The sequence below is a fragment of the Aulonocara stuartgranti genome, assembly GCF_965226115.1.
Source record: "Aulonocara stuartgranti genome assembly, chromosome: 12".
Taxonomy (NCBI): domain Eukaryota; kingdom Metazoa; phylum Chordata; class Actinopteri; order Cichliformes; family Cichlidae; genus Aulonocara; species Aulonocara stuartgranti.
Window position 1 is genome coordinate 38,631,067 of NC_138948.1, and position 25,496 is coordinate 38,656,562.

At 46.8% G+C, this 25,496-nt stretch overlaps 3 protein-coding genes across 6 annotated transcripts in view; 2 read left to right on the forward strand and 1 right to left on the reverse strand.

Annotated features, from left to right (window-relative positions):
• On the forward strand, positions 1-6,766 carry LOC309719314 (uncharacterized protein). Its single transcript, XM_082555364.1, has 2 exons — positions 1-21; positions 5,721-6,766. The coding sequence occupies exon 2, from the start codon at positions 5,750-5,752 to the stop codon at positions 6,158-6,160; it is 411 nt and encodes a 136-aa protein (XP_082411490.1). The 5' UTR covers positions 1-21; positions 5,721-5,749; the 3' UTR covers positions 6,161-6,766.
• Positions 44-7,497, reverse strand: ak6 (adenylate kinase 6). 2 transcript variants are annotated; one of them, XM_082555363.1, is made up of 6 exons: positions 7,392-7,497; positions 6,773-6,842; positions 5,311-5,403; positions 4,748-4,806; positions 3,865-4,010; positions 44-909 (listed from the first exon to the last, which is right to left on the reverse strand). In XM_082555363.1, the coding sequence occupies exons 2-6, from the start codon at positions 6,807-6,809 to the stop codon at positions 720-722; spliced, it is 525 nt and encodes a 174-aa protein (XP_082411489.1). In that variant the 5' UTR covers positions 6,810-6,842; positions 7,392-7,497; the 3' UTR covers positions 44-719. The 2 variants fall into 2 exon arrangements, with proteins under 2 accessions (XP_082411489.1, XP_082411488.1); XM_082555362.1 differs by lacking the exon at positions 7,392-7,497 and adding an exon at positions 6,920-7,031.
• The window catches only part of rad17 (RAD17 checkpoint clamp loader component), a 23,533-nt gene continuing 5,115 nt past the window's right edge, over positions 7,079-25,496 (forward strand). Inside the window, exons 1-14 of one of the 3 annotated variants that reach the window (XM_082555321.1) lie at positions 7,079-7,191; positions 7,424-7,527; positions 8,559-8,768; positions 12,833-12,904; positions 13,157-13,292; positions 14,108-14,244; positions 15,482-15,534; positions 16,819-16,944; positions 18,020-18,089; positions 18,166-18,286; positions 18,370-18,546; positions 21,383-21,486; positions 21,566-21,712; positions 25,186-25,314. In XM_082555321.1, the coding sequence (XP_082411447.1) occupies positions 7,489-7,527; positions 8,559-8,768; positions 12,833-12,904; positions 13,157-13,292; positions 14,108-14,244; positions 15,482-15,534; positions 16,819-16,944; positions 18,020-18,089; positions 18,166-18,286; positions 18,370-18,546; positions 21,383-21,486; positions 21,566-21,712; positions 25,186-25,314 (1,521 nt within the window). In that variant the 5' untranslated portion in view covers positions 7,079-7,191; positions 7,424-7,488. Of the gene's footprint in view, positions 7,192-7,395; positions 7,528-8,558; positions 8,769-12,832; positions 12,905-13,156; positions 13,293-14,107; positions 14,245-15,481; positions 15,535-16,818; positions 16,945-18,019; positions 18,090-18,165; positions 18,287-18,369; positions 18,547-21,382; positions 21,487-21,565; positions 21,713-25,185; positions 25,315-25,496 lie in introns of those variants that run through there. The other 2 variants (XM_082555322.1, XM_082555323.1) reach the window with 2 other exon arrangements.

The following is a 25,496-nucleotide window of genomic DNA, read 5'->3' on the forward strand; positions in this document are numbered from 1 at the left end:
CCTTGGAGAACTTCACAAAAGGTTGAGTACCTACGTCAAACGCTGCTTTCTTTGGCCTTTAATCACAGATTGAACTAACAACATGAGAACAAACTGTGTGGCTAGTAACAAAATGCCTAAAGATCCAATTACAATGGTTTATTTGCCTTGTCTGTCATAGAATTCCATCTAAATCTAGACAACACTGATTCATTCGTTCAGTTAGGTGACAATTGATTCATAGGTCATGTAGCTAAACAACATGCTTTCTGAAAACTGTACAAAGACTGGATAAAAACTGAGTGCAAAAGCAGGCACTGTCCAAAGAGACACTTTGAAAGTCTGTCCAACTATTGCTCAAGACCACATGTGTCGAACTCCAGGCCTCGAGGGCCGGTGTCCTGCAGGTTTTAGACGTGTCCTTGATCCAACACAGCTGATTCAAATTGCTAAATTACCTCCTCAACATGTCTTGTAGTTCTCCAGAAACCTGCTAATAAACTAATCATGTGATTCAGGTGTGTTGACTCAGGGTGATCTCTAAAACCTGCAGGACACCGGCCCTCGAGGCCTGGAGTTCGACACCCCTGCTCAAGACCAATTACAAGAAAGTCGGGTCATTGGAAACAAAATACAAACAAATTCAAAACTTTTGCTCAATATGACAGTAAACGCAGATTCAGAAATGATACAATTCAGGTTTTAATTGTTGACTCTTGTTGACCCAGTGAGGTCACCTCCTAGTTATGGTCCTTCATCCACTGTTCAGTCCAATGCACTATCTGCTCCAGGTTGTGCTCCATGTCCTCAGGAGTGTTGCTGGGAAGTTGGTGGACAATCTCCTTACTGTAGGCCTCCATGGCTTCCTCATAGATGGTCTGGAAGATCTCACATTGCACATTGTCCTGCAGCTTTTTTCCCGTGTAGCCCCTTTCAGTCACAAAGAAGACAGGGACAACTTGGTTCAATGGTTAAAACGATGAATTATCACTCAAATACAAAGGGACAGGGAACCAGACACTGTGGCTGCAGACGAGTTCCTGGAAGTTCTCATTTTTACAGCTTTCTTACGGAAAAAAAAGACAAGTCTCACAGCACTTGCTATTTCTGGAACCTGGATGGCTCAGCCACATGTTCACAGTCATTATCCAGGAGTAGAGAATGACTGTGATGCCTATGATAGAGCTACATTTACCACAAGCAGTGACAGCTCTGCTCTCGTCTGTATGCAGAAGGTGCTGAAGCTGGTTAGAGCTTGGAGCTGCAGTCAGCCATGTGTCTTAGCTCCCAGCCACAGAGGCTGAATGTGTTTGTCCAAGCAGACGGTGTCACAACTTCAAAAGCACCGTTTTAAATTCAAACTGTTAATAGCTGCCATATGCTACGTAATAATTCAATGACAAAACCAGTGTAGTACTGCAGGCTAACACTGTAGTGAAGAACTATCACATTATTTAACTATGATTAATTCATGAATCAGAAATCTCATCGTTTTCACTTCAGCAACAAATGTATTTCCCTCCAAATCAAACGCTGTCATGTTGCAGCCTCGTTTCAAAACTCTTCAAATTCCATTCGCACCTGTAAAAAAGGGCTTTGCTTTAAATTCTTCCAAATGTATTAAAAACAAAAACATGTAGCTAACAGGGCAACGATACACACAATTCACGGTTCGATATTTTTTCGATACAAAAAAGTGTTCATGCCCTTTTTAAAATTTGTCACTTATCAGAATTATAAATATATATATTTAACTCAAAAGGACAGTTTTTAAATTTAATGTTGCTGAAACAAAGTAATAAGAAAAAAAATAAATCTGACGGAGGAATCACTCATCTTTGGAAAAGAGAGTTTATTACAGAGAAATGTCTCTTTCCAAAATAAAAGCTATACTATCCGCTTCTTCTGGGCTATATTCTCAGCAGCATATTAAACATATCAGGTCCCCATAAGGAGAATCCTGTGCTAACGCCTGTCTAAATGACTCGGGTAAAGTTTGTAGCATGCTGCTTGTTGTTTTTGTCTGCTTCCACTTGTCTTTGCACGAGGATGATGTCGGCGTAAATGTGCAGTCATATTCGTTGTTGTCCCACTAGTGCTGTCAGCGTTAATCTGAAATGACGTTAACGCCACAACACGGCAAATCTCCGTTAACGAGCTACCGCGGATCGCCCCGTGCGTGGGGCTGGACGGCCAACACGTTAACGAGCTAACTGCGCTAACACACTAGCTCCCACCCATGTAATTGAGCATTGCATGGCACATCCAACATACTGTTTTACTTTAGTGCATGACGCGCTTACCTTCAGGGTCATACTTCACATGAAAACCAAAATAGTTCCAAACGCCAGATCTGAATGGTAAATGGTAAAATGGTAAATGGCCTGTATTTATATAGCGCTTTACTAGTCCCTAAGGACCCCAAAGCGCTTTACATATCCAGTCATCCACCCATTCACACACACATTCCCACACTGGTGATGGCAGCTACATTGTAGCCACAGCCGCCCTGGGGCGCACTGACAGAGGCGAGGCTGCCGGACACTGGCGCCACCGGGCCCTCTGACCACCACCAGTAGGCAACGGGTGAAGTGTCTTGCCCAAGGACACAACGACCGAGACTGTCCAAGCCGGGGCTCGAACCGGCAACCTTCCAATTACAAGGCGAACTCCCAACTCTTGAGCCACAATCGAATGAGAGTGGGGGAGGTTCAATTTGCCATGTTGCAAGGAGAGCTTAACTTCTGTCTGCTAGCTTGCCCTGCGCTCAGTGAATCTGCGTTCGACTACTCCGCCTAGGCTGCACTGTCGAGCCTAGGCGGAGTAGTCGAACGCAGATTCACTGAGCGCTCAACACAGACAGCATCGTCAGAAGGAAAGTTGATAAAATAAATCACAAATTTTGTATTGTTCATACATATGCGTACCGAACCGAAAGCACTGTATCGAACGGTTCAATATCGATACCAGTATCGTTGCACCCCTAGTAGATAAGTAATCACAGTCGTCCTGTTTTCACTGATCATCTGTCAGATGTTTCTGTAAGTTGGCTGAATCCACCTGTTTGAAATCCAGTTGACCGGACGTGGACACACACCTGTCTATATAAGGTCCCATAGGTAACAGTAAACGTCAGAGCACAAACCAGTCCATGGAGTGTAAGGAACTGTCTGAGACCACAGAGGACTGTATCTGCACCCAGAGCCACCAACAAATGAACCAGCGGGACTCTTCCAATCTGAGCGATTCATTCAGAAAGGGCTTAGTCAGGGAGGTGACCAAGAACCCGATGATCCCTCTGACAGAGCTCCGGTGTGGCTTTGTGGAGAGAGGATAACCTTCAATCAGCCCTGAAGTGGCCAGACAGAAGCTGCTCCTTGGTTAAAGGTACATGACAGCCCACTGGGAAGTGGCCAAGTGTCACCTGAAGGACTCAGACCACGAGAAACTGAAGTGTCTGGTCTGATGAAACAAAGACTGAACCACACAGCCAAGATAACAAAGGAGTGACTTTGGGACCATGCTGTCCTTGAGTGACCCATCTGGAGCCCAGTGAGCCCCACCGAACATCTCTGCACAGGCCTGATAAAGCTGATGGAGGTTCTGCAAAGAAATCTGGGAGAAATGTCCAGAAATAGACACACCAGGCTCGTAGCGTCGTACTCATACTGCCAAAGGTGACTCAACGTTTTGAGCAAAGGCTTATGCACATGTTAAATTTGTTTTTTTTATTTTTAATAAATCTGCAAGAATTTCAGCTTGTGTTACTTTGTCATTCTGAGGTCTTATGTGAACACTGAGTGTAGTCCACTGTGGAGCAAGCCTGTAACATGACAGCGCTGTGACGACTGCTCTGTGAGCAGAAACAAACCCAGGTGTTGTTACCTGGCCTCCAGTCGAGTGTACAGCTGGGTGTTGTCTGTGCGCAGGACAAAAACGATGTCGAACCAGCGCTCGGGGAACAGGTCACAGCCGTGATAGTCCACGATCACGCCTCCTTCACTCATCTTTTCATCCAGCTCATCCACCACCTGCAGAACACCAACAAGCTCCAACACTGACACTCGATGCACTCCCTCAGTGTACCTGCACCGTTAGCAAAACGTTTGTTTTGTCTGCAAGCAGCAAAATTCTGCTAGAAATAATAAAGAGAAATCCATCAACTTAGTGGAGAGGTGGGCTCTGAGAGGGGGAACCATCAAAGTGTGCTGTGGCAAAATATCCAGACATTTATCATTTGTTGTAATAATGATATTAATAAAGCTCAGCACATTAACAGCTGTGGACAGATTCACAGGCCCTCTTTCTTCCCCTGTTTTAATGATGGAGAGAAATGTGTCTCCAAAAGGCTGCAGATGCTTACAATGTGCTGCACAGGCGTAAACTAAGATGTACACATGAACACACGCTCCGATCCATTTTACAAATGCATCCACCTGATCATTTATGCACAGTTATTACCTTCAGCTCACAAATCTGATCGTTTTCTCTTTCAAAAACCTTCCTGCTGCTGGTCTGTGGGTTGTTGTCAGACTGTGTTTGTGCTCATTGTTGGGCATTAAAAAAAAAAAGTGGTTTGGATTTTCAGGAAGGAGTCGCTCTCGTGACTCAAGTGATGTCACTGACTGAGTAACTGGTGGCAGGCTCTTTGAAAAAGTAGCAGGTACTGGAGAATATAAATGTTAGTTAAGTTTTAGTTAAATATAATCTCTGCCTCAGACATCGTTGTGTTTCTCTGCTCTACAGTCCAGTGTGGAAGTTCACTCACCCTGTCCTCATCCAGAATGGGGCACTGGTACTCGTCATCATATCCATCAAACAGTTGTCCTGGAGGAAAAAATGATCCATGCAGAGTTCAGATTCAGTGTGATTGAAAGCAGGGCCATCAACAGAATCACTGGCTGTAAATCACTTTGTGTAGACGAGTTAGTGAAAGTGTAATAATTGTCCTGAGAACATGATTTCTGCTTTGGGTCACAGACACCGTGTGCTGTAAGTATAAGAACATGGAAAAGATGGTGCAGACAGCTGCACCTGGTCAGAGTGGACGGGTACAAATGCCAGGATGTTGATGGCTCCAGCCTCGTGGAACACAAATCATGTGTGTGACATCAGAAGAAACAATAAGACCAGTCTGTTCCACTCATGTACCAGAGGGAATCTGTGGAGGCCACAGCAGCTGTGACAGCTGTCATCTCCACAGTCAGCCTTTGTGTCACAGCACTATTTCATTTAATCCCAAAGTTCTGAGTTTATTCTCAGAACGATCTTTGTCCTTAGCATGGTAGATGTTTCTGTCTTAATGTCCATTAGTTCCCAAAGTTCCTTTACCTTCCTGGGCCAGGTCTCCTATGTTGACATAGGTCAGCCCCGTGCGCTGGGCCAGTTCCTTTCCTAGAGTGGTTTTTCCAACTCCGGGAGTCCCTGTAGGAAGAAGAGTTAACAGCTGAATTCAAATTCAAAGTTAGTCTATATTAAAGATTTGACTTTACCCCATCTGGTGATGAGCATCCGATTGATTCTGCAGTAAAATGCTCAGTTTTGTTCTTCAACTACCCACCTGGCATTTAATAATTCAGTAGAAGTAAGAAATACAGTGATAGTGGTGCTACTGGGGGGTTTCAGCTGCTGGGAACCGTCTCTGCTGTGACTCAAGGCTATAAAGTAGTGATAGTGATGATATTTTAATCTTCTGTTGACCATACATCTAGTTTACCCATTTAACTCATAACCGACTTCAGGAGGCACAGACACTCCCCCCTCATTAAAAATGGAGAACACCTTCAGGTTTCTGGGCACCAACATCTCAGCTGGACCCATCACCCTGGTGAAGAAGGCCCAGAAGCAGCTACACTTCCTCCGTGTCCTCAGGAAGAAGAACCTGGACCAGGAGCTGCTGCTGGCCTTCTACTGCTCCTCAGTGGAGCGCGTGCTCTCCTACTGCCTGGTGTTTGGTACTCAAGACCCACTGCTGAGAAGAGGAAGGCTGCACAGAGGATACTTAACACTGACCAAGAAAGTCACTGGCTGCCCTCTGCCACCCCCGGAGACCATCGCCAGATCCTCCTGTCTCAGGAAAACCAGGGCCATTACAGGTGAGCACCCTGCTGCGCTCTGGTTGGTGCCTCAGGTCAATCAGGTCCACACGAGCCCCCCCATTGGAGGTCCCAGGTTATCATGACATTAGTGGTTATTGTACCTTTGATTATATAACGGGTTGGTAGGTTACTCACATGCTTAAAGGTGGAACTATAGTAAAGATAAATAATAGATGCTACATGGACCTGAAGCTGCTGGAACACCTTCAGTGTGCTCTGGCATTCATTCTAAGAGTAAGCACAATCTAACGCCCCGCTCCAAAACACAGCACTTCATCCTCCCCCGTGTGCACGATCATTGTGGGACACGGCAGCTCCACGCGAACAGAGACGTTTCACCGTATAATCAGTCAGAATAACTTTGGTGTGCTGACACGTGGGTCCAAGGGGCAAACGCTCCAGTATACCCCGCGACATAATTACTCGGGTTGTTCATCATGTCACCCCTCTGTGTGCGTGGGACGGGTACATATCTAACAGCATCCAAATACACTGTACACCATTTTTATCATCGTTATTATCGCAGCTGCAGCTTCACAGGACGCGATGGCTGAGATCAGACCACATGGACTCAGCTCCCATGATTACAAACATGTTGAACACCTACTAACTACCCGACATTTAACCGCAGCGCAGGCTTCGCGTCTGCAGTAGGGTAACTGCAGCGAGTAACCAGGTGTATAAATGTACCGAACCTGTCAGCAGGATGTTCGGTTGCTTCTTCGTCTTCATAGCTCCAGCAGACACGTGTTTGATGATCGACACCTGAAAGTCAGAGCAGTGCTGTTATTCCTCCATGTCATTCCAGTCAGACCAGTAACGGCCAGAGTTAACTAACAAACCTGGAAAACTGGGAACCAGTTCGATGTAAAACTTTGTTTTGTTGTACGCTATAACCGGACTGATTCCACTGCCGTAAACTGAAGCTTTACGTCAATATTACGTCAGTGAGCAGTCAGTTAGCGACAGTTAGACAATTAGTTGTCGGAGTTTAAATTTTACAGCTCCGCACGAAGTGTGTGGGAAACATACGTGTGATTGGTTCAAACTGAAGTTTCCATTGTGCCCGGACAAGAGTGCGAATCTCTGAAAAGCCAGCTGTGTTTCGTACGAGGTAAAGCGAAGTTATATTAGCTTAACAGAAGCTGCCGTCCGAATATAAACTGTGAAATGTGTAATTAGCTAAACAACAGTAGCCTGAGAGACGTTTGTTATGAGTTTGACACTCGACAGAGGTCCTGGAGTCTGGTCCCTGTGGCTTAACTAACAGACGCAGTAAGTTAGAGATGTTGTCCCGAGTGCTGCGATATTTACGGGCTGTGTTTTCTCTCTCGTTTCGTCGCCAGCAGCTGTTCAGGTCTCCGGTCCTTCACTAATCTACTGTTCTCTATGGGAAACAGCAGCTTTAAGGATGAACAAGCTTGTGGCAGATAAAGCTACTGAGCGCAGGGTAAGTAACACAGTGGATTTCGGGAGGGAGGGGAGCCCGGGGTCAGTGGGGTCACACTGCAAACAGGAAGTATAGAAACCGTTACTTTATTACAAAGTGCTTCCATTTACATAATCCACGTCCATATGACGTTGTTTGCGTGAGCAGTGTCCAGAGTAGAGTTTCAGTGTTCATTTCTGTTTGGTTTAAATATATTTATTTCACTAAACTTCGCAAAACTCTGACGCTTCTTTCATACAGCCCAACCAGCACTGACCCAACCATTATTTAGGATCGTACAGTAATCACTCTGATGTGCTAATACACACCTCAAATACTTAAGACCAGCAAACTGTCAAATGTTCTGGTCACACTTGATTCCTGTGGAAGCAGTAAGGTTGTATTAGTATGTCAGAGGACTGCATGGATCCTGCTGAAAGCTGTGTTTTCCACATAGCTGTACCTGTTCAGGTATCACCTGCATCTCACATGTTTATTAAGGAATGTAATCTTTCCCCGACCTGATTCTCGTACCATTATTTTGAGGTACTAGCTCTCCATTAAGCACAGAGCAGCCAAGTACCTCTTTTGTCATGTTTTGCATCAATAAATTATGTATTTTTTGTACTTCGTGTTAGGGCTGGGCCATATCATCATATATCATATTATACCGTTCATGGTAATACCGGTACAATGTTAGGCAGCGATAAGAAAATAAAATATCGCGATACAATATGAGTAAAACCGCATGTGCAGTGCCTTTGTTTTCATACGCACATGGCAGAAAAAGCATGGCGGCGATGGCGAATGAGGAGAGCGAAAGCGGATCGTTGAATGAAACGATGTAGCTTTAATGCACATAAAAAAACAGCTGCTTGTTTAAGTGAAAATACATTTATGGTTTTTTTGGGGTTTGTTTTGCACTAATAAAGTTGAGGAGTTGTAAAGTATTTTCTCGTGTCAGTTATATCGTTATCACAAATTTTCAAATGTATATCGTGATAAATATTTTTGGTCATATCGCCCTGCTCTACTTCCTATATATATAACAGGCAAACCATTGGGTGGATCCGTCCTTTATTGATTTGAGAGAGGAATGTTCTTCTCTTTCTGGAAGAAGAAATGGCAACCCTGTTTTATGCTCCAAGGCTGAGATAAAGAGGAAGAGGAAAAGAGAAGCTAGCGTCTCCTACCTGCTGAAGGAGTCGTCTCAACTGGACCAGAATGAGCCCTGGGTGGACAAATACTCACCCCGCTCACAGGTCAGCACCTTTGCTTGTCATGTACAAACTGCCCTTCACAACACAGTCCACCCACGTCAGCTCAGGTTCAAGTCCGGCATGCTGTCGTGAGCTTTCAAGGCCCTGCATAGCACGATGGAGTCCCCTGATGGGAAACCTTCTACCCACTCAGGGTCTCACCAGAGGTAACTGTAGACTGGAACAGAGTCCAGTCACAGAAAGACCCACTTTTTAATCAGAATAAAGCATCAGGACAGTAAATTTGGTGTTAGTGAAATTAGTAACAGGTGTGCCAGAGGGGCAACAACGAGACAACTCTCAAAACGAGAGTGGTTTTACAGGCGGAGGTCCCTGATAGTTACCTCCTCATCTTTTTTGTTTTTGCACTAGTTTTGCATTTGTCTGGGCTCGTTGTCTCAACCAGTAACATGAGGTGACACCTGGACCCTACAGAGGCTGTACAGGTAGTCATGCTCCAGGATCAATACATTAGCATTGCTGCATCTCCCAGCACAGCTGGAGGAGATTCCAGGAGACTGGCAGTTCTTCTAGGAGAGCTGGACAAGGCTGTAAAGGTCCTTAACCTATCAGCAGGGCCAGTATCGATGAGCATTGTCAGAGCTACAAAATGACCTCCAGCAGACCACTGGTGTGAATGTTTCTGACCAAACAATCAGAATTAGACTTCCGAGGGTCAGCCGAGGCCCCGGTGTCCTCTAGTGGACCCTGTGCTCACTGCCTGGCACCATGAAGCCTGATTGGCATTTACCATCGAGTTCCAGAATTGGCACCTCTGACGCCAGGTCATTTTCAAAGATGAGAGCAGGCTTAGAGCTGAAAGCACATGTGGTAGACATAATGGGTCTCGAGAACCTGTGGAGAACATCCCTGTAAAGTCATTCAGCATGACTGGTTTGCTGGTGGTTCAGCGGTGTCTGAGGAGGTATACCCATGGAGGGACGCGCAGACCTCTGCAGGGTAAGCAACAGCGCCCTGGCTGCCATTAGGTGCTGGGCTGAAACCCTTGGACCTATGGTCAGGCTGTATGCTGGTGCAGTGGGCTGCTCTTGGTGCACAGCAATGCCCAGCCTCATGTGGTGAGAGTATGCAGTCGCTCCTGGAGGATAGAATAGAATAGAATTCAACTTTATTGTCATTGCACATGCACAGGTACAGGGCAACGAAATGCAGTTTGCATCCATCCAGAAGTGCTTTAGCCATGATATAGATATATTACAATATATATTAGCAATAATATAGATATGTGAGTATATTACAGAAATGGGTCTATTATGGTATGTTATAATGTACACGGTATGAAGTATGTTATGAATATGCTATAACTATAAGTATGTACAGGCTGTAGTGAGTACAAGCTATGTACAGGCTATGAACAGGATATAAATATGAAAAACTATACAGAATATGAAATAAATAACTTTACAGAATCTGAGATATACAGCTATACAGAAATGGGAACTATGCAAGTTGTAAACAGTTGTAGGATTAAAGATTATCGAATGTACAGAATGATTATTTACACAGAGCTATACAGCAGTGCAGTTAAGATAAGTGAGGGTGTAGATAGTTTCTACAGAGGCTATATAAAGTGCTAGTGGTTGTGAGTGGTGGTTCAGTCCATGTTATTATTGTGTGTTTGAGGGTACAGTTGTCCATTGTGTGTGTGTGTGTAGGTGGTTGTGGGTGTGTGTATGTCCAGTCCATGTGTTAACGTGGGTCAGATGTCAGGAGGCAGAGTTCAGGAGTCTGACAGCTGTGGGGAAGAAGCTGTTCCGGTACCTGGTGGTCTTAGTCCGGAGGCTCCTGTAGCGCCTCCCAGAGGGCAGGAGGGTGAAGAGTCCATGTGATGGGTGACTGGGGTCTTTGATGATTTTCCCAGCCCTTTTCAGACACCGCTTCCTGTGGATGTCTTTTATGGCAGGAAGTGGTGCTCCGGCGATGCGCTGGGCAGTTTTCACGACCCTCTGCAACGCCTTCCGGTCCGAGGCAGAGCAGTTCCCGTACCAGACTGTTATACAGTTGGTCAGGATGCTCTCGATGGTGCAACGATAGAAGTCACCAGGATGTCTGAGGACAGGTGGTTCTTCCTCAGAGTCCTCAAGAAGAAGAGGCGCTGGTGAGCCTTCTTGACCAGCTTGGAGCAGTTGGTCGTCCAGGTGAGATCCTCGGAGATGTGGACTCCCAGGAACTTGAAGCTGCTCACACGCTCCACAGCCGTCCCCTTAATGTGGATGGGTGGATGTGGGTCAGCATTCCTCCTGTAGTCCATGATGAGCTCCTTGGTCTTCTCGGTGTTAAGCAGCAGGTTGTTTGTGTCGCACCACTCAGCCAGACGATCCACCTCCTCCCTGTAGGCGGCCTCATCGTTGTCACTGATGAGGTCAATCACCGTGGTGTCATCTGCAAACTTAATGATGGTGTTGGAACCATCAGCAGGTCTGCAGTCGTGGGTGAAGAGGGAGTAGAGGAAAGGGCTCATCACACAGCCTTGTGGTACACCGGTGTTCATCGTGATGGTAGATGAACAGCGGTTATCCAACCGGACATGTTGGGGGCGGTTGGTCAGGAAGTCCAGTAACCATTTGCAGATGAGGGCACTGATGCCCAGGTCTGTCAGTTTCCTGATGAGTTGTGAGGGGTGGATTGTATTGAACGCTGAACTGAAGTCTATAAACAGCATTCTGGCGTAGGTGTTGTTGTTGTCCAGGTGTGAGAGGACAGAGTGCGATGGAGACTGCATCCTCTGTGCTCCTGTTCTGGTGGTATGCGAATTGGTGGGGGTCCAGGGTGGGGGGGAGACAGGATTTGAAGTGTGGATGAAGGGATTCATAGTATTGACTGGCCCCCACGCTGAATGACACCAATCCAAAAGAACACCTCTGGGATATTATGGCTACGTTCACACTGCAGGCGAAAGACTTCTGACCCTGTGCGACCATCTATCCGATCATGGTGTGACAGTGTGAACGGCACAAATCCGATATTTTCAAATCAGACCTGGGTCACTTTGGTATGTGTTGCTGAATACGATACAAATCTGCGACTGCTGTTTGATGGTCACGTCGCATTAAATCCGTCTTTTACGTCACTGACACAAGACAGACGCCAACTATCAGCGCCGGAGAAGACATCGCGAACGCTTCCTGGACATCCAGTGAAACTGTTGGGAACAACGTTGGAGAAACGTGAACATTTTATTTGTACTGTATAATCTGCAGATTCTGACAGAAATCTTCAGCTATCCTTTGAAGCTCCTCTAAAACAGCAGTAAGGATCATTATTAGGCCAAATGTAGATAACAAAATAACTTAAAGCAAAAATTGGGAAACGTAAGGTCCGAAGTCTTTATATTAAGGCCATCAGTCACATGACACTGTTGGTCTGGGTCTAAACAGAGCGCGTTGTGTGTGACGTCTTCTTTTGCGCTGCTTTGAGCGTTCACACTAGAGCGCGTTTGCTGTCACATTTTATTTGTAGTGTGAACGAGCAGACAGAAAAATCAGATTTGATCCAAAAATCTGAATTGAGCATCAAGACCTGCAGAGTGAACGTAGCCTCAGTTCTTGTTCCATCTGCCAGCGAGCAGCTGTCCATGAGCTCAGTGATGTCTGAGGAGGTCTCCCACAACTCTGTCATCTCACAGAGCATGCTGTGACATTGCCAGGTTTGCCTGCAGGGGCCATTACAAACTAGCCTGTCACATCATTTTTCCACTTTGACTTTGGGGTGTCTGTAGACTGATCTTGACTTTAATTCCTGACACGTTACACAGTCAGTGTAGATCTACAGGACGATTTCTCTCCATTGAGATCTGATGCTTTCAATGTGTTCCTTTCATGTTTTGAACAGTATGTTTGTAGGTTTGGCCAATCAGCACTTGGGAGAAGTTCATTTGAAGTTTAAAGGCCTCTTGAGACTAAATCTGTCTTAATGTTTATTATCAGTTGTTGCAGGTTTGATTGTGTTTGTGTGGAAGATGAATGATCCCGTCCTGTGTTTGTGACGAGGTATTAGCGCTGACTGTGTACTGAGCGGTTTATGCTACGGTGTGTCCATCTGTGTAGGCTGAACTAGCTGTCCACAAGAAGAAGATGGAGGAAGTTGAGAAGTGGATCAGAGTTCACACCAACACAAAGGTAACTACGCTTTGCATTCGTACACTGAGTGAAGTAATCACGTTCAAGCAGTTCATGCTCTGATTTTTCTTTGAGTAACAGAGATAATAATGCTTCATCCTCCCTGACAAAAAGAAAATGAGTGATTGCTGGTGGAAAACTTCCCCTGCGTGGACACGTGGCTCAGCCACAGCCGGAGTTCTGATCATTTTAGGCCCTGTTGTCTGAGGAGGCTGTAAAGTCGGAGACTCAGTTTGAGCCTTTCATCTACAGAGTGGTATTTTGCTGCTGACGGGGCCGTCGGGCTGTGGAAAGACGGCCACAGTCCGTGTGCTGTCCCTGGAGATGGGCCTCAGGGTTCAGGAATGGAGTAGTCCCACAAACCTAGAAGCATACAGCAGCAGTCATGGTGAGGAAACATCTGTCTGTCCTCCTCACACGTGTCAGCGGGACAGTCATCAGCATGAAGAGGTTACCTGTAGAAATTCAGTGTGATGACTAAACCTCACCTGTGCTTAATAATGCAAATTCATTTAACAGGTATAAACTAAGTCAGATCATCTCTGGATAATAACCAGTTTCTGTCTGGACTGGAACAACAAAGAAAGTGTGTTTGGTGTGTTATTGCTGTGAAAGCCTGTTTATTGGCCCTTACATGGGGCCTCGTTTGTTAGGAAAATACATCTGTGGCTTCCAATGTTGTATTTGCCAAATCTTCCATCGTCCAGTCCAATAAACTGCACTAAACAAAAGTCAGTAGCAGGATAAGCTGGTTGGAAACTCCATGTGTGCGTTCCAGCTGTGTCAGATTTATACAAGAAGCATCACAACAACAAAGTAACTGACCAGAGACAAAGCTCCTTGTTTCCTTACTTGTGCTAAATTAGGACATTTTGGCAAATGTGAGATGTTCCAGATGGAGAGCGAAGTTTATCTTGCTCTGCATGTGTGTTTTATCTGCACTGAGCAAACCGCTGCTCATCAGGAAGTCTATACATGTTAACCAGATAGCACATCATACCAAAAGTCTAGCATGCAGAGTCTGTTCTCATATGTGCAGGTGATTACTCCTCAGGTAACCAAATGCATAGAGCTGGAGGGTGTGGGGGCACAGTGACAGTGTTGTGTTCTTGTAGCCATCCCAGTACTAACAGAAGACCACGTGCCTACACTGTAGCATACAGACTTCTGCTTCTCGTCTCTGATGCTCTAAACTTTTACTAGAGTGGCGAACGAACGGCTTCTCCTCCAGCTCTCAGTCGTCACAGTTCCAGGATTTCCTCCTCAGAGCCAACAAATACAACTGCCTGAAGATGGCAGGTGATGGAGGAGTCGCGCACAACAAGCTCATCCTGGTGGAGGTATGACACACAGAGACTACTCCAGTGTTTCACTGCTGTTCATTTCAATACGACTGTACAGCTGTGGGAAGATATTATGGTCTGTATTTCAGTTTGACTGTTGCTTCATTTCCTCATAGCTCAGGGCTGGAAGGCAGTGTTAGAAATCCCTCGTTATTCATGGTGATGTCGAAGGCATCTGTTCTTTCAGTGCGTGTAACTCATTTAACAAAACTCCTCTGGTGTGAAAACAGCGCTGCGATTCATCGTCTCGTGTTATGCTCTGTTATGCTTTGTTTTGTGCTGTCACACAGTTCACTGCTGTCGTTTTTCACTGGCAGTTTGCAGTGGTCACTAACACATCGAGGAGCTCGTTCCTAAATGTGGGTCTGCGTCTATAACACGGCTCAGCCATGAAAACAGAAAACTGTACAGTGCAGCTAACTGGTCCCAGTACAGACACCGACACCACAAAGCTCTTCTACCACCTAACCACGAGGCGTGTGAAAGAGTAAGGACAGAAGTTACTAATGAGAAAGAGCCGTCGGACGCTCACCGTCAACACCAGACTCCCCGCAGTGCACCACAAAGACTCAGAGACACGAGCAGCAACACAAACACTCGAGTTGCATCGTTTATTTAGTGTTTGAGGACGTGTGCAGTGCAAGACACGTCTGACACGTGGACGAGTCAAACAGCAGAGCCCTGTGTGAGCTCAGTGCTGCACTTCAGCAGAGACGGAGACGCCACAGTGGATGTCTGCAGACTCGTGGAGCCCACATGGGCTCAGCCACTGAATGAAAGGTCCCATAGACACCACAGTGCTGGTGATCTGTGCCGTGTTGTTTTCATTTTTAATGTTGTGGCTTTGGTGGGTTCAGGGGGTTGGGAAGCTCATCTTGTGATCGGAAGGTTGCCGGTTCGATCACAACTGCTCTGTCTGTCTCGGTCGTTGTGTCCTTGGGCAAGACACTTCACCTACTGGTGTTGGCCAGAGGGGCCGATGGCGCGATATGGCAGCCTGGCTTCTGTCAGTCTGCCCCAGGGCAGCTGTGGCTACACCTGCAGCTGCCTCCACCAGTGTGTGAATGTGAGAGTGAATGAACAGTGGTGTTGTAAAGCGCTCTGAGGGTCTCGAACGGCGCTATATAAATGCAATCCATTATTATTATTATTAACTGTGGCATATAAACTATATAGTGGTGTAACGCAGTTTTGTTTAACATGCGTGCATTTATACTCTCGTGTGCCTCTTCAGGATCTGCCAAACCAGTTCTACAGGCAGCCCGGAGCCCTGCACGAGGTCCTGAGGTAAGACCTGATCCCAGGACTCTGTGCCGTGACAAACAGCTTCACATGTTTTACATCATCAAACACATTTTCATGTTAGACGGAGGCATCAACAAATAAATACAACCTGCAGTTTGTAAATGATTTTATTTATTAGGGGTAAAAACTATCCACACACATTACACACACGCTGTAGAGGAAGTAATCGCCCCACTGGTTAAATCATGGATCAACTGTGATTAACAACATTAAGATGAAAGTTCAGCTTCAACATGGAGGTGTGATTACTGACAGACCCGATGAATCATAAGTGCACTGAAGTAGGTCGTGGTGGTGCCACAGTGAGAAGAACCTGCTGGAAAACAAAGCCGTCGATGTTCATCACTCTAGAAAAGGTTACAAAGCCACTGCTGAGGCTTTTTGAACTCAGGTGAACCAGGATGGGAGCCAGTGCTGAACCTACCAGGGGCCATCTGTGCTGCCAACATGAATCCAGAGCATCGTGTAAACGGCACAGTGACCTTCTGACCTTCTCTGTGCTTCTGCATCAGCACTCTCACATCAAAGATCACATCTGTAGAGCAGCGTGTTCAGGGTCCAGTCTTTATCTCCCTGTAGTCACTGCAGCTCTGCACGTCACCTTTGGTATTTCCTCTGCTGCCTAAAATCTCTTCCTTTGAGTATAGACAACATCGAGGTGCCCCTCATATCATTGACTTATTTTCTCAGGAGAGGATGTGACACTAGTGTCTTGCAGTGTGTACTTGTGCTTTAGATGGAGGGCTTGTACAGAGAGGACAGCCCCTGGTGGTTCCTCTGTGCTACTGACCACGCTGTCAGACGCACATATTGTGGTCTGTCTGTCAGGTGATCAACAACCCAGGACACGAGCGAGGCATCCACCTGCATCGCTGTCAGCTTTTCACCCATGAGGGCTGGCCTGATGGTATTAAATACTCTGGAAAAGTCCAAAATCACGTCCTCGTCGTGCCAAGCTGACAGAAAGCGTCTTTTTATCATACCTGCAGTTTTTCACAGTTCATTTGTTTTCACACAGCAAACAAGAACCTGTTTCTGTCCTTTTAATGATTTCTTTGAAGTGTTGAAGGTAGGATTACAGGGTAAATACTTAGTTACACCAGTACCAGCATTCCTAGTTTACATTTAGGACCAGGTTGGCCTGATTGAAGCCTTGCTGCATGCAGTGGTCTGTACACTGACTGCACTGTAAGGTTTATAATGTTTGTGTCACCAAAGCAGTGCTGTGTGGTTCCTGCTCTCAGATTCTGTCCTTGTGTCTTTCAGGCGTTTCGTGAGGACCAGTCAGTGCCCCCTGGTGTTCATAGTGTCAGACAGCCTGAGTGGAGACGGCAGTTCACGCTTTCTTTTTCCCAAAGACATCCAGGAGGAGCTGGGCATTAGCAGCATCAGGTTCTGGAAACTGTGAATGTGATTTGATAACCAGCTGTTACACACACTTCATCCTAGGCATCTTCAGATCTTGGTTTCACTGAGTCCGTAGTTGCAAACCTTGTGTAGTCAGAGCTCGATTTATTAAATAAGCAGCTAATTATGCATTCAGACCCTGAAATGAACCGTGGGAGGATGAACATGTGGATGCACAGTGCAAAGAAATCAGACCACACGTCTCAGCGACATCTGCGCGCCCATTGCAGCAGGAAAAGATGGGGCGGGAGGCACCTATAGGCATCCCAGGGAGGGGCAGCGGTTATTTCCGGGCCCCAGACCCAGCTACAGCTGCACACACAAAGGCCATTTGCTCAGTTAGTCAGTCACTCACACTTAACCCCCCCACCCACTGATGACCCAAGTCTTTGGCCCATCTGCACACTGTGTCCCAACACCAGTCGTCCACTCAGTTACAACAGACACACAGTAAAGGGACAAGACAGACTGGTCTGGATCTGGGACAAACTGCACCAAGCAGCAGCTGCTCGCTCACCTGGAGGCCCCACCCAGTGGGTCTGTGGACACCCACGAGCCCCCCAAGCGCAGACCAGACATCCCAGTGTGGGCGAAGCAGCCAGGAAGGCGCAGACCTTTACATGCTTACTGGCAGTCTGACTCTGGAGGCATCTACGTACCAATATGAGGTCACATTAAGGCGCCACCTAGTGGCAACATTAAATATGCATACAGTTGTATGTATGTATAATCATGCAGCATGCATAAAATTACACACGAGTTTTGATTTTGTGCATCTCAAAGGCCAGAGAGCTGTTTGTGTTCCTCTCGCTGTATAACAGCGTTTACATGTTTGTTATGATTCCATTTCACACTGACTTCATCATCATCATCAACTTTTATTCGCCACATGCAGTAAACTGCAGTGAAATGAACGTGTGTGTGTGTGTGTGTGTGTGTGTGTGTGTGTGTGTGTGTGTGTGTGTGTGTGTGTGTGTGTGTGTGTGTGTGTGTGTGTGTGTGTGTGTGTGTGTGTGTGTGTGTGTGTGTGTGTGTGTGTGTGTGTGTGTGTTCGTTCCAGCTTTAATCCAGTGGCTCCAACTGCAATGATGAAGGTTCTCACTTGCATTGCAACCCAGGAGGCAGCAAAGGTGAGACTCTGTTCACATTCATTTGTGTGCGTCTGTGTTTGTTGTCTGCATTGTATTTGTGTGCTGTTCTAAGCAGAGCTGTAGAAGCATGTGCGTCCCAGACCAGACGCTGTTGGAAACACTGTGTTCAGGAAGCTCGGGAGATATTCGCAGTGCCGTCAACAGCCTCCAGTTCTCCTGTTTGCCCACTGATAGCTGTAAGTGTACAAATACATGTTAAATTATCTATAAATGACTTTTGATCCTAATGATTCAGTTTATTCTCACTAAAACTTTTCAGGCACGTCACTGGAAACAGGTTTATGGAGGACAAAGAAGGACAGGTCACTGTGCAGAGCTGGTTCCACAACAAGTCAAAGGAAGAAGAAGTCCAAACAGGAAGAGGCGCTCGCCATTGGAGGGAAGGATGCCTCTCTCTTCTTGTTCAGAGCACTGGGAAAGATCCTGCACTGCAAACGTTAGTCACTCCCACTTTCAGCTTCCTCTCAGCTGCTTTTGTCATCTCTGCAGTGGCAACAGTAAAATGTCTGATCTTTGTCAAAACTTACATTTATCCAAGTGAACAAACTCAGCTAATAAACACCCACTGTTTTCTTTATGTCTTTAACCCACTGACTCTCCCACTGAGCAGGGTGGAGCAGGGTGGAGCAGCTGCTGGGAGTCACATTTTCAGTTAAGGGTCATTAAGAGGCCCTGCTGTATAATTTTAGGTAGATAGTAGGTGAGTGGGTGTGAGCCAATCCTCAGTCACAACAACATTTACAGGAACATTAAAATCATTGAATCAAACCCTGAGGAGATGATGAGGTCACAGCTATCACTAAACAAACTATTACATAATGTGATTTATTACAGAGTTGTAACAAAACAATAGATACAAAGAGTAGTAATTATAAATATCCCAGTATGTTACAGATTAAATGTATACGTCAGACTGCACCATATTTCCTCTGTAGCACATGCAGAGATAGTAAAGGGTGGGAGGTACTGTCCAGCTCTTCCTTATCTGACACCACCTTAAAAAGCTCCAGCTCCATGCCCACAGTGTTACTGGCCTTGTGGATCAGTTTGAGTGTGTTGGGAGTCACGACCCTCGACCTGTGGACTTGCCTGAGTCTTCTTATTTGTCTCTAAACATGGCCGTGAGTGAAAGTGACAGGTGTGGAAGGGGTGTCAGGGCTTTGGCTGTGGGCTGCAGGCTGACTACAGTAACTCAGTGTTGAATCTGTTGAACACATTCGACCTCCTGGCTCTGTGCTCACGCTGTCAGCTGTGCACTACAATAAAACACATGCTGAATGACCTGCTTATGTTCTGCCATAGTTTCTGTTCTGTTTTTAATATAATTGGTCTGTGACTAACTATAGTGAACAGTAGGGGTTGAGAACGCAGCCCTGCAGGGATCCAGTGCTGAGTGACTTGACTGGACCAACTTTGGGGGGGGGGCTGGGGTTGTGTGGGAGGGGTGGTCTCAAACCAGGGAAAGAAGCAGGTGAGCTCCTCTGCTGCTGTCGGGGGTTGGGGGGCACTGGGCTTGGAAGGTGGAGAGGGCCTGGATGCCTGTGAGACCTGGTGGGGGTTGTCTGTGAAGGAGCCCTCTGTCCTCCCCCTGCAGGCCTCCTCGGCCCGTTTGATGCCCCCTCCTCAGGTTGGCTCTGGCTGTGCAGAGAGCCGTCCCTCTGAGCAGAGCCTGGACTTTTCTCATCATCCAGGTTTTTGGTTTGGGAAAACCTGGATAGTGTTGGTCACTGTCACATTGTCTCCAGGTCCAGCTGTCCAAAGATGAAGCAGTCCTGAGGAGAGCATCATCTGGACATGTTTTAATGAACCGGAGGGTGGAGGGGCCCCTGAGGGTGGTGTAGGCAGGGATGAGGAGCAGCGAGAGGCCTGAGGTTACTGTACACATGGTCCAGTGTCCTGGCCCCTCTTGGTAGGACAGTTAACATGTTGGTGGAGTTTAGGGCCGAACATTATTAAAGACCCCAGCAGCAATCTGGACGCCTGCTGGGTGCTCTCTCAGCTGTCTGCTGATGAGAAGTTGGAGGTGGCTGAGTGATGAGCTAACGTTAGCATTGGAGGGGATGTAAACTATGGTTACTATGGCTACCATTAGTCCCCGACTGTCTCAAAGGTAGATAAATAGGCCTGAATGGACATGGCCTCTATGTCTGCAGCCCTGGAGTACATAAGCCCCCACCCCTTCCCTTTGTTTCGGTGCTGGTGGTGTACGGTCCGGACCGTAGCTCCATTGAGGCTTAGCAGGTGGAGCCAGGACACTGTCGGACAGAACAGTTGGAGTAAATCTTGGATTGTAGCTCATCCGTTGTTTCCTCAGCGTCACTCGCTGTTCCCCGATGACTGAAAGTGATCCGTGCGTCACACAAAGACACAACACGCCATGAAACCATAGAAACAGAAGCTGCGCAGCAGTAAGGAGCGCTGTGACGCTCGTACAGCCGTACCAACTTGAATAGGTAAAGATAAATGAAAGCAATGATCAGACTTTGAGCAGTCTGGCAGGAGTAGAGTTTAATATGCACACTGATGATTTACAGGGAGACGTGATTGAATTTGACTCTAAAAATATATTTTGTATTAGAAGCGGTCTAACATCAGGAGGTATCACAGTGCTCACACACACCTGTGGGATGGCTTTGAATCTTTTTAACATTTTATTTGAAGAAGTTGATGAAGTCATTGAGTTTAAAGGAGAGCTTGGCTCATCAGTGCTGAAGACAAACCTGAGGTTGTCCTCGCATCAGTGATGAGTAGTACCAGGTCCTGCCACCTCTTTATTGTCATTGTTCATTTACAGTGAGATTGTAGGTGCTCCACCGACTGTTCTGGAATAAAATCTAAATGACAGACAGCAGGAATAAATAGCAAACAGGAGAAACTGTACAATCGAGAGGGAGGCACACATTAATGTTAAATGTAAGAAAAATGCAGAACATTATGTTTAGAGGAGAAGAGACTCGACACAGTGAAACCAGGACCTGATTCTAGCTGTGAAACACAGGAGGATGTAACACAGCATCGTCTCACTGGCTGCTTGTGACGTCAGTCACTCTGCGCTGACTTTGCTTAATAAATCACATGAATCTAAATCTGCTCGGTCAGTTTGAAACCTTTTAATAATGAAGAAGAAGAACCGTGTTTTTCTCTGGTGTTCTGTGTAGTTAGGGGAGCGTGCTTGCTGTCAGTCCAGCTGCTGTTTCACCTCTTTATCTTCTGCAGGAATGAGCATGTGGATACTAAAGCTGCTGCACTGTGCCTGTGATTGTCATTGACAGGAGAGAAACATGAAGGTGCTGACGGAGCAGAGGGTGGTTGTGGGCGTGGTCTACCGTCCCACCTGCTGCATCATCACAGAGCAGCCTTACTAGTGGACCCTGAGGTGCTGATCAGCTGTTGCATTGATTTATCTTTACTTACAGGAGCATAAACGGTCTTTGGTCTTCTCTTTCTCCTGTCAGCTGGTTGTTGAGCGTTCTCACATGTCCGGAGAGTTCTTCAGCCTGTACCTTCACCAGAACTACTTGGACTTCTTCTGCGAGGTGGAGGATGTGGAAAGAGCCAGCGAGTATCTGTCTGATGCCGACCTTCTCACTGCTGATTGGACGGTCAGTCCTAACATCATTCTCATTTCTGTGGTTGTTATTTCATATCATTGTAACATGTCAATGTGAGGAACCAGCAGCCCGATGCAGGAGCTCAGTCCCTGATCCTTGGAGTCCCGGCAGTGGGCAGTACAGAGATCAGAACCCGGAGATGTGCTCATCTCTGTGCTGAGTGTTTAGACTCTAACACTTCAAAAGGGAACTAAATGAATGAACAACATGGTGCCGGTGAGGATGCTGGCTGTTACTTGGCGTCCTCCTCATTTCTGCATTTTTCGTATGTTTTTAACATTTTTTTTTTTTTATGTTTTGGAAACGTGATGCACTGATCACCTACGACAGAGAGACTCTTACACAGCCCACAGCATTCACTATCTGGGACCACACCAGCAGACTGGGATGGAGGCTTGTCTCGGCTACGTGATTGGAAAAGAGCCTGATAGCTGATGAACAGACGGCATTCTTCTAGCTAAAGTCCAAACTTTGGAAAACAAGCTGTCTTTATTTGCACGGAGACATGGCTTACTTCACTGGCCTTGGCTGTTGTTGCTGCGGGCATCTCCGCTCACTGCGAGGAGAGGAAGGTGTCGGGACGCTGGGAGGAGGTGGCGTGTGCACACTCACTGAGCGATGGTGTTTGGGTGTACAGTTTGATCTTGGACACTTGATCGGAGAGTTTACAGCTGTGTTCTGTACTGCTGTTTATATCCCCTCCCACACCGACGCAACGCTGCCACGCGACGAGCTGTATGATGTCATCGACCAGCAGGAAGCACTACACCCTAAAGGGGCTTCCACTGTGACGGGCGACTTCAACAAAGCCAAACTAAAGAAAGCTCTGCCAATGTTCTCCCAGCATGTAGACGCTCCGTCGCTCAGCCACAACATCCTGACCAGCCTTCGGCGAATCAGGAAGCTCCGGGCCAGATAACATGGTGCTTTCAAAGCACGCACTCATGAACTGGCAGCTGTCTTCAGACATGTCACTGCTTTTGTCTTTAGTCCCCTCATTTGATGGACCACCATCATCCCCAAGAAACCTAATGTGAGTTTAAAAAGGAGAACACTAAGGTCGATTAGCTCAGAGCTTTGTTTTATATCTTCTCTTTGAACAAGATAGAAATGCAGGAGTAACATGGCCTTACAAACCCAGCAGTGACATCTTAAGAGATCCAGCCTACGGCTCTTCAATGGGTGTCACAGGGTCCCCAGGAAAAACATTTGTAAATGTAAAATAATAAAATAAATATTCTTCTGCTGCACAGTAATGGCAGGTTTGTAATAAGGCAGATCGCGCTAACATAATATGCACTGTTAGTTGATTATTTACCTGCTGCATTAACGGGAGAGGACGTGCAAACGTTACCGCTGCTGCCGGGTTGAGATTCACGAGTCCAGAATTAAAAACACGACATTCATTTAAGGTCATCGTGTGTTTTGTGAGCAAATGCTTTTGCATATTCGTAGTGTTTCCTCCCTTAAATGAAATATCTGCTTTGCAAGTATTGCAAGTTGCCCTGTTGTCATCCGTTCTCATAAAGTGTAACCAAACTTTTGAGCGTTTGAGCCGCCGTGTTTCCTGCCAGGTAAATGACGCTCCGCAACGCGGTGACGTCATTCAGGGCGACTGGAATCGATAAGAGAATCGAATGGCAAACAATTCCAAGGAACTGAAACAGTGGGAACCGGTTCTCAACAAGAACCGGGTTTCGATACCCATCCCTAGTCCTGAGGTGCTTTGAGCGTATAGTGAAAGCTCACATCTCCACTCTCTGCTACACTCAGTCCTTTGCCTACAGGACAAACAGATCAGTCGCTCCGCACATGGCCCTCTCCCACCTGGACCATAGGAGCACACATGCTGTTTATTAGCTGCAGCTCTGCTTTCAGTACTATAATTTCATCCAGGCTCAGCATCAAACTTTGGAATCTGCACATCAGTGACTCCTTATCCACCTGGATCCTGGACTTCCTGACAGACAGATCACGGATCAGCAGCGTCACATCTTCTCCTACCAGAAGCTTCTTGTTGACTTATGGCTAAACTGACAATCAGCCGGTCCAGGTGGAGATGAGTGCTTACAGAGCAGAGGTGAGTGCCCTGGCATCGTGGTGTCAGGACAACAACCTGCTGCTCAACGTCAGCAAGACCAAGGAGCTCATTGTGGACCACAGAAAACTGCAGGGTGGAGGGGACACCCCCATTTACACTGAGGGGACAGAGGTGGAGAGAGTCGGATGGTTCCTGGGGATTAACATCAGTGAGGATCTGACCTTCTCACATCACGTGGATGTAGTCACAAAAACAGTGAAACAGCAGCTGTTGTTTCTGCATCGGCTGAGATTTAGCATGGACTCTGTCGATGCACCAGCAAAGTATTCTGTCTGGCTGTAGCTGACCTGCTGTGGCACCTGAAACGCTCTGGACCACCAAGCTCTATGGAGGGTGGTCAGATCACCAGGTCTGAGCTACCAGCATCCAGGACCTCTGCAGGCAGCGCTGTGGGAGGAAGGCCCAGTGGATCCTGTTTGATCCCAGCCACCCAAACCATCTACGCTCCTGTCAGGCAGGAGCTACAGCAGAATCCACAGCAGCAGATTCGGGGACCGTTTCTACCCACAAGCCACCAGGCTCGGGCAGCGGTTTGATCCGTCTGTCGTCTCTGCTGGAGTTTAACTGTGAACATCTTGGGTCCAGTAATCTGGACTGTTCATATTACAGAAAACCAAGGGAAGAACCCGTATCGCCTCTTCACCTAAAGGCCGGATCGACTCGGCACGGTTCACCACATTCTTCAGGGTTTTCCATTAGGCCACAGTACCTGGTCCCAGGTCTTTTTTTAGTACCTGAGCAGGCACTAAAATGTGACATCATCAGACTGTATGCCACTGATTGGCTGGTCAGTAGCGTCAGTTGACGAGTCATGAGAACTGCCCGAGTTTGAATTTTCCCCCGAGTGCGACGAAACCCACAGACTGAGCAGCAGGTGTATCCGTGATTCAACGTCCACCTTTTTGGTAGCGCTCGTCTTCCATATTAATTCCACTGTAGGATGCTTGGACACGTTGCTATGACGACAACCTGAACGTCGGCGGAGTGCGACTCTGACTGCAGAAAGATAAAGGCTGTAAAGAAGCCTCAGCTGGTTAAACTGTGTTAAATACAACACACAGTTAGAAGTAAGTTACTTCAGAGAGATAAACATGCCAAGGAGCAAACGCTGGTCCTCAGATCCCTCCTTTGTTCTCACATGTTGTTTTAAAACACCGAGAGGATGATGGTGAAAAGCACACAACCAACAGGCGAGGTCACAATGCCCTAACCCTCAGTGCGGCGGGATCACACCTGCTCGCAGGTCCAAGAGTGGAAACTTCTGTTTTTGCTGCTACAGCAGAGCTGTAAGTGGCCTGTAGTGTACTGCTGCGTGTGCTGTATCTGTGTCTCCTGTATGAATGGCCGTCTGTACTGTTTCCAGAATCGCAGCGTTTTGGGGGATTATGGGTCTTCAGTGGCCACGAGAGGCCTCCTTCACTCCAACTCTCAGCTGGCGTCTGTTGGCTTCAGAGCCCTGCACAAACCCAGCTGGCTGCTCGTCAACAGGAAGGTGAGTGACTGAGATCAGATGTCACAGCATCTGGAGCTCAGCTGTTAAACATTTAGTGTTACTTTATTACCTGTGACATTTCAAATGAGCAGCATGAATTTACACTGGACTGTCTTCATGAAATGGATTCTGTAGTTATCAGTAACTGGTTCAACATCTGCTTCCAAACTTCACTCATCAGC

Coding starts and splice junctions, on each gene's coding strand:
- LOC309719314 (XM_082555364.1), top strand. CDS start 5,750: ATGGAGAACACCTTCAGGTTTCTGGGCACCAACATCTCAGCTGGACCC.
- ak6 (XM_082555363.1), bottom strand. CDS start 6,809: ATGAAGACGAAGAAGCAACCGAACATCCTGCTGACAG. Junction 4,807..5,310: donor AGGAGACCTGGCCCAGGAAG/GTAAAGGAACTT, acceptor TTTTTCCTCCAG/GACAACTGTTTGATGGATAT. Junction 4,011..4,747: donor CCATTCTGGATGAGGACAGG/GTGAGTGAACTT, acceptor GGTGTTCTGCAG/GTGGTGGATGAGCTGGATGA.